The sequence below is a fragment of the Cynara cardunculus genome (genome assembly GCF_001531365.2).
Source record: "Cynara cardunculus var. scolymus isolate 2C chromosome LG 2, CcrdV1, whole genome shotgun sequence".
Taxonomy (NCBI): Eukaryota; Viridiplantae; Streptophyta; class Magnoliopsida; order Asterales; family Asteraceae; genus Cynara; species Cynara cardunculus.
Window position 1 is genome coordinate 17,050,125 of NC_037529.1, and position 8,236 is coordinate 17,058,360.

General features: G+C 35.3%; 1 protein-coding gene across 1 annotated transcript; it reads right to left on the bottom strand.

Annotated features, from left to right (window-relative positions):
• Positions 1 to 1,065: 1,065 nt before the first annotated feature.
• LOC112504614 (transcription factor bHLH140) lies at positions 1,066 to 6,298 on the bottom strand. Its single transcript, XM_025108567.1, has 6 exons — positions 6,131 to 6,298; positions 5,858 to 5,982; positions 3,521 to 4,422; positions 2,500 to 3,148; positions 2,084 to 2,254; positions 1,066 to 1,769 (listed from the first exon to the last, which is right to left on the bottom strand). The coding sequence occupies exons 1-6, from the start codon at positions 6,165 to 6,167 to the stop codon at positions 1,446 to 1,448; spliced, it is 2,208 nt and encodes a 735-aa protein (XP_024964335.1). The 5' UTR covers positions 6,168 to 6,298; the 3' UTR covers positions 1,066 to 1,445.
• Positions 6,299 to 8,236: the final 1,938 nt, after the last annotated feature.

The window sequence follows — 8,236 nt, forward strand, 5'->3', positions numbered from 1 at the left end:
GTGTTTTTGTGTATGTGTCGGAGTTAATTGAGGTCGACGATATTAGGGTGGGATACAACTTGTTTGGTGTTGGGGATGAAGAGGAGAGGGTAAGAAGGGAAGGGGATGGGTAGGGTATTAATGATAAAAAGACAAAATCATTTTATTATACAAATCAAGAAAAAGAAAGAAAAAAGAGAAAGTACCAAAATACTCTTAAATTAACTGGGTTAACAAAGTCTGTTAGAAGGAGGGACTTAGAGCGTGCGTTTTTGCATACCACAGGGACAAACAGTGTAATAAACGTGTTTGAGAGATCGTAAAAAGGAAAACCAACAAATCACAGGGACCATGAATGTACTCTTAGTTTGTTTATATTTTGTTTTTTACGCGTTTAACTTTAAATTTTACAATTTTATAAGATGTATCTAATCATATCAGTCGCAATTTCACAAATTCATAAAGATACTCATTATTAAAATGAAGTTGTAAAATTATTTTTATAAATTATATTTAAATATCTAATCAAAAACTATTTTATAATAATAATCTTTATGATTTTTTTTAATATCATTATCCGATTGGATAATATATAGAAAACATATACGTAAAAATATAATTTTATATATAACATACAAATTTAACGCCTTGTTTCACGCCTTGAAAAACGTTATATCCTCATCCTGACTTGTAAGGCTTGAAGATTGACCCGACCGCCACTTCACACCTGATGCCATTTTAAAACTTGATGACACCACATCTTTACATTGCGCCTTTCCCCTCCACTCAACAAGAATGTCATATCAAAATTTTGCCAAACCGGTGTTTTTCGGATATGGTAGATGATTACTTCCATCAGCGATTTCAGAACCAAAGACCCCGTTAAGAACACGAGATAAATTTAGAACCGGAAATATTATCAAACACGGAAGCATATCGAAATCACTATTTTATTAACTTAGAGAGACGAAAGAGAATGAAGAGATGTGAAAAATCAACCATCCTACTTATACAGTCTAAATGACAAAAATAATAAGCACTGCAATGGCATATTTGTAAATAAAAAGAATAAAGAAGACCAAAAATGTTAAAGAAAACGGTAACTCCATCGATCAATCAAAGGATGCCAAATGGCTCTGAAACTTTTAAAACAAGGATCCAATCGGTCCTCATAACTGGTCCAGATATAACCGGTATTGTGCCAAAATAGTGCAACTGGTCTGGATCGATCGGTACTTTTGTAACCACCGACTAACCAGTCTCCGATACAGTCGAAATAATCCTAACCCATTACATTTTCACAAAATTTTCGTTGGTAAAAAAGTCTACCCACCTTTGACCTTACAAACTTTCAACAGCAGAAAGTGTCATCCATCTTGAACTACAGCCATCATGCAAATCAGAGATCTACCATACAAAACAAAGAACTGATGGTTGGCATCCAACTAGACAAGTCTACTATTATACTAGCAAGTGCCACCTTTTGTAAGTAAGCGGCCATTCTGCAGTAGAGGAGCAGGAAAGGGTGATCTGCAAATGCTGATATGTGATTTCAGCCGAGGAATGTTTGGATGTGCGCTTCTACAGCGGTTGCATCTCAATTCCATTGACATGAACTTTTCATCGTCGTGTAGTGTCGCTTTCCCCTGTTCGCTCACTTCTTGAATTATGTCCACTGAGTCCCGGAAGAATGGAGAATTGAACGAGTTCCAGTGTTTCTTGTTCTTGAGATGTTTCGAATTGAAATCCTGACTTATGACGTGAAGGTGGAGTTGTCTCATTGAAGGTGCCTAACAAAAAGAAATAACAAGTCGGTTATTGGAGAAAGTCGACACGACCTGTTTGCATAATTCCCTTTCTTTTAAAGTAAGCTAGACAATTCGACTTTTAAGATCAAACAAACAGATAATCAACATTTAATTGATGGGTACTTTTTAAGTTTTCAAGGAAAATGAGATAACTAAGCCAACTTCATAGGGACAGTGCCGATTGGGAAAGAGACTGATGCTTGATTTGTATGAAATTCCGGCACTTGACAAGTAGTAATTTTCACAAAAACAGTTGATGCCCGACGGTGGAGGAAGAGCAAGAAAGTACCACATACCGAATGATATCCAAGTCGGAATACCAATGATTTGTTTTCGCTTAGAAATGTTTGAGCCCACTTTAAACCCACATCATGCATTCTCCTTATAACAGGAAGGTGTTCCTCGCATAAGTCTGCAAGATGATCAAGACCTTCAGCCCGTGAGAGCACCAAAACATGCTTTTGTGCCTGAAAGCCAAAATTGGTTTAAGCATTTTCACACAAACAAAAGGAGGGGTGGGGGTTAAGATAGGGCTATTTTCTCCAGAAGCTAGAGCATCTTTAAGTTTAGACCAGGGGTAGATTTTTTGAATCAGGGGCATGTCAGTTCAAGGTGATTGAGCTAAAATTTTTTAGGTCATGCTGCTAATTGAAAACTCATTCAAGATAAATGATGATTTATCAAAAGGACCTGTATAGGAGATGGAAAGAACCTTTGGGTAAAGGTCGTTCAAAACCACAATGTCGTCGGAAACTTCAATTACATCATTCCTATGTTTCTCAGGATGCATGGCGATGTTGTAAAGTGCTTGAGCCCATGAGCCCCAATCCTTATTCATGCTTTGACCCGTCTTCCCACTGTTGGTTGCATTCTCCTTCACATTTACTGAATACGACTTCTTGAATTCAGTTTCTCCTATAAACCCTTTCATTTTCTTGTTCCTCTCGGTGATACAGGCACCATCCTCTCTCCTAACCTTCTGATCACAGTTTGAAATTCCATCTAAATGGCTATGGATATCAGGTTTTACACTGCTTGAATCAGACAATTTCTCTTGGGTTTTCACAATAGATGCAAAATTTTCAAAGAGTGACAAGTAAGCTTCGCGAAGAACTTTGGTGCCCTTGTTATAGTCATCTTTGAGACAGTTTGGTCTCTTTGGGTTCATATTTGGCCCAAGCACGTGTATGACATGTGTTACGCCTTCTTTAGAAAACAAGGAAGAAGTTGAGGGAAGAGGGACCGTGAGTGCTTTTCCAGGAGCAAGAGATCCAGCTCGATTTTTTGTTGCAGCATCTAGTTCTGGACCTGCAGCATTGTATATAGCAGCATTTACACCCCCACCACCGGGTTTTAGTCTCCTGTAAGATTAAGTTTCACATATAAAATGAAATCAAATCTCATCAATTTTGTGAGCAGAATCAATGTTAAACTTGTTAGAAATTAGCCACCCAGTATGGGTGACGTGGAGATCAAGACACCACTAAGTTTATTTTCATAAAGAAGATGCAAGATGTAGTCTAAATCTTGACACCAAGCTGGTGACATTTAGAAGAGAAAGAAAGTAGTAAAGAAAAGATTTTAGCAACATCAAATAGCAAGCCAACAGGCTTAATCATCACGACTTTAAGAACATATCTTCATTAAATAGGACCATAAACAGTTAAACCATGCATGGACTGACAGGGGAATGCTGCTAAACCTAAAGTTCACAACTACATGTCAAAATTTACCAATTCGCAGCATTTGCTATCACATTGCAGTGCAGGCCTCCTCCTGAGCGGAGTTTTGTGATATCCCCCACAAACGTGAAAAACTTTTTGGGGTCAATGTTCTTTATAGCAGCCTTGGTCTTCACCAAGGATAATATCTTTGATCCACGAGACAAATCCACTAGAACAACCCTTGCGTTCCCAAGCTTGTTTATGAATTCCTCAACTGTCTCAACTATTATTTCAGAAGCCCTTTCAATATTAAACTGGAAATCTGCTGTGGATATAGAAGGAAATGCTAAAGTGGGAGGAGGACTGTCTAAAGGGCGTGTCCCACTCTCAGATCCCATTTGTTGGTCTTGACTTGCATCAACAGGATGATTTTCTTTGGTAATTTCGACCAATGGCCCAGGCACAGTTTTATCGGATCTTACTTTATTTGGAGCATCTACTCTTTTTAAGAACTTCATAATACCAAGTTGGACCTTAGTATCAGTATTTTTCTCTCCATAACAGCCAGATGGAAGGCTATCCGAGGGTGAGAGTGCTCCATACGTATCCATGGCAGCCTGAACATCATTCTCATTCTGACAAAAAGTTATTCGACTAAACCCTTCATTCAATTTGGGCAGTTCTTTCTTTTGCAGCATCCGATTCACAATTGCAGCAGCTTTCCCACCTTGCAAATTGCCTTCATGCCCAGTTCGCTTTACAGATCGAGATATACAAAGCTTTGCAGGAAGATCAAGAACAACAGCATGCATGTCTACTTGGTGAGACTCTCCAAGCTTAACAAAATCTGCCCGCTGTTCTCTATCGAGATTGCACCTATCAATTAGTATACTTTTTCCATCTTTTAAGGAGGTGTTAGAAAGCGCTAAGCATTGTGCTTTTGTTCCGGCTTTGCCATTCCCAATTGTGTCCTGCATGAGACTACATTTAGTATGATCCTTTTCATGTAAATCAACAAATCACACTGAGAACAAAACTACTATGAGAAAGACATAATTTGGTGACAGAAGCAAGTAGAAAGAGAAACATAATCATGGAGTGTGATAAAGAGCATACAAGTAATAAAGACCGGGAAAGGATGTTTTCTAGGAAAGCTCTTCCCACCAACTCTCTAATTTAAATAAAACATATTCAGGGACAGCTAACACCATAATGTTCTTCTCAGTGAAAAAATTGTCACCTCTCATCCTTTCTAAACGGTTAATATACACATATTGCATAAAATATAGTAGATAAAAGGCACCAATCAAGATGCTGGTTAAAGAACAAATAAGAGATCTAAGCAGAAGCAATTACACCAAAACAAGATGAATGAAGATTAATAAAAGGAAAGATGGTGATTTTACATTGTGAGCAGAATAATACATTCTAGACTATTAGTTTGATGATGCTTTCAGAAGTCTTATGAATTGGGCCTCTGTTGCTGACATAAAAACATCTCTTTCCATGTCTTCGGATACAACCCATGGCCAGCGGCCTAAAGAAACGAAAGAATAAATGCACAAGAGATAAAGAAAGTTATATAGTGAATACAGTGGTAGAGTTGCTTAATTTCAAAAAGTATGACCAGGACCTTCAGCTATTTTCATGACAGGGTTTTTGCTTGGCTAGCTAGTTTACCTGTGTTGAACTTTTTATCCATCTTTGTGATAAACATTGCATCAAATTTCATTTTGGGATGTCCCATATAAATTGCAATTTTCCATCTTTTTAAATATCCAAGCTAAAGTTACCTATTGGCTATTTGCCCTTTGTTATCCTCAACCATCAATGACATTGGATTATGTAACCAATCAAATTTTGCAGCTTTTATAAGAAAGGAGGGAGTACTATATAGACAAAGAATCACGCATAAGCCTGTACAGTTGTGTACCATATTTAATGCTAAATCTACAAGAAACATACAAGAGGAAGTACCGTATAATGAGCTTATCAAACTAAATCGTGTCCATTGAAAGTGGCAAATTAACTTATAGCATATTTTGGTAGAAATGACATTGTTTTCCTATAATGAATTGAACATTCTCTTGTTACTGTTATTCAAGGTATTCATCTACAGATTTTAACTATAAGGTGTAAGCCCAAGCACCATTTCGGTTTTGAAAAATGACCATCAATAATAGGCCCATGCCTTTTGCTTATGAGCTGAGCAACTCAATTAGTCTAAGCTGCAATCCATCTGATCATATATAATACCCTAAAGTTACGTATAATCGTGCTCTCCACGCAACAAGAAGTTCAATGGCATTACAAAGGTGGCACCAGACCAATGTGCCAGGTAATAACATAAAACCAATAAAACATTTTATCGAACACTTGCAATGCATAAGAGAAAAAGAGAAATACCTGACAAACACGGACCCAGGGTCGGGTAGATACCCGCATAACGTGATCACAGAAGGTCGATTTGCCACTTCCAGGTGCACCCACTAGTATTACCACTATGGGTTTTCTTTTCTCTTCTTCTTCCCCTGAAAAATTCATTCAGATAACAGAAAACCCAAAAAGAATAAGACATGGGTTCACTAAAATATTCAAAATTTCTCTTACGCAATTGGTTTAAGATACACAATCCATAAAGAATAAGAACAACTACTTTTGAAAATCCTACAAGGGTACCCTTAATTTTGATCATCTCATCATCGACTTCCATCATTCGTATGCTAATTGATGATCGCCGAATAGGTATCCTTAAAGCTTCTCCAACCGTCCCGCAAAACCCCTCTTTCACACGTTTTGCTTCCTCCAATCGCACGTTTTGCTAACTGGTTTGCTGTTCTCCCCCTGTTAGATGCCTGGAAAGTAATCTACAAGATATACCCTCAAGCAAGGACATTCTGGTTTTCAACCCCAATATTTCCTCTAAGAAACTGTTTGTTAGTATTCGGGGGTGTCTGGATTTAACTTATAAAAATAACTTATTGATTTATTTCAGTATGGTATCAATAATAAACAATTTTGAATGTTTAGATAAATAATTTATATCGGTGCCAAACCGGTAATAAGAAGTTTTTAAAGAAGTTAAACCCTTCTAACTTATAATAAGTTGATAAGTATTTTTGTATAAAAACATAGTTGTTTCAAATAAGCAATCCCAAACACTCTCTTAATAACCTCAACCAAACTCGCACCTTATTTGATGTGCTATAACGATTTTTTGATAGTGAATCATTTAATGGTGTTTGAGATTGCTTATTTAAAACAACTTATAATTTTCTATAAAAGAATTTATCAACTTATTATAAGTTAGAAGGGTTTAACTTTTTATTACCGGCTATAAGTTGTTTATATAAACACTCAAAAATGTTTATTACCAGTGTCACATTAGAATAAGTCAATAAATTGTTTTTATAAGCAATCTCAAACACCTCCTTAGTAAGTTTTTAGAAAGCTTTATAAATTTTACGAGACTTACCCCTTAGAACAGAGCTAGAAAATCTATCTAGGGATGTCTATATAAAACATTAAAAAAATATGATTTTAAGGTTGGGAAAATCATATATATATATATATATATATATATATATAGGTGGAGGTTCAAACGAGAACCTCTGTGATTTACGAGAATGYGAGAAYAATCTAATAACCTCAAACTTTTTTAATTAATAAATTAACTTATATTAAATATAAATAAATTAATAAGGGCAGTAATGTAATTAATTAATTTTATAATTTTTATTTTATTTTAATTCGTCATAATTATCCCTTTTTTTCATGCACGTTCTTTTCCACTCTCTCCTCTCCCCTTGTGATAATTGTGTGATTGTGTAACCATAACCTATCGAAACCATAATCAATGAAGTGTAACCATAACYTATCGAAACCATGAGTAATCGTTGTGATAAATGTGTGATTGTCTAACTCTAACCGATCGAAACTATGATCAAATTTAGTGCGCAAGTGATGTTATAATAGTGATATCACATGATTATCACACTCATATTACACCAAATCGTTTAGTGGATTTCGCCCGTAATCCTTGTGATAAATGTGTGATCGTCTAATCCTAACCGATCGAAACCATGATCAAATTGAGTGCGCTGTTATGATAGTGATATCATATGATTATCACACCCATATCACACCAAATCGGTAGTCGATTTTCTAAGTTAACCCTAGCCGAGCGGAATCCTTATGATAATTGTGTGATAATCACATGATTATCACACCCATATCACACCCAAATCACCCATATCACATAATTAACCGTTTATTAGATAATGATAATCATGATCGTGTAATCGTATTAAAAGATTTTATGATATCATTTCCATTATTACCCTTTTAATTTTAATATTTTCTGAATCTTTTTAAATTTCAATTTTAGTTTTAAAAATCTTTTAATTTTATGTTTTATCACAATATGTGGTTATTGGGTTGTTCTGGCATTCTCGTAAATCACAGGGTTCTCGTTTGAACCCTTCCCTATATATATATATATATATATATATATATATATATATATATTAAATACTTGTTCAAAAACTATATAATTAATATAGTTATATAAGTAAACTAAGTTTTGTCCATATGGTTTATTGAAAACTAGAAGCGTACTCGTGCAATGCAATGAGATACAACGTGATATTTAATTTTATTCTTTATCTCAGTCGATGTTATAATATGGCTTTATGTGATTTTGAGAAAGCGATGATGTTTTTATTTTTGAATAAAATATATGTTTGACGATATCATAAAAATTTGACAAAAATATATCGATATTAG

Excerpts from the sequence above, each read along its gene's own strand:
- LOC112504614 (XM_025108567.1), bottom strand. The coding sequence starts at position 6,167 with ATGATGGAAGTCGATGATGAGATGATCAAAATTAAGG. Across the intron at positions 5,983-6,130 it reads TGAGATGATCAAAATTAAGG|GGGAAGAAGAAGAGAAAAGA; the intron begins GTACCCTTGTAG and ends TGAATTTTTCAG. Across the intron at positions 1,770-2,083 it reads TCCGACTTGGATATCATTCG|GCACCTTCAATGAGACAACT; the intron begins GTATGTGGTACT and ends TCTTTTTGTTAG.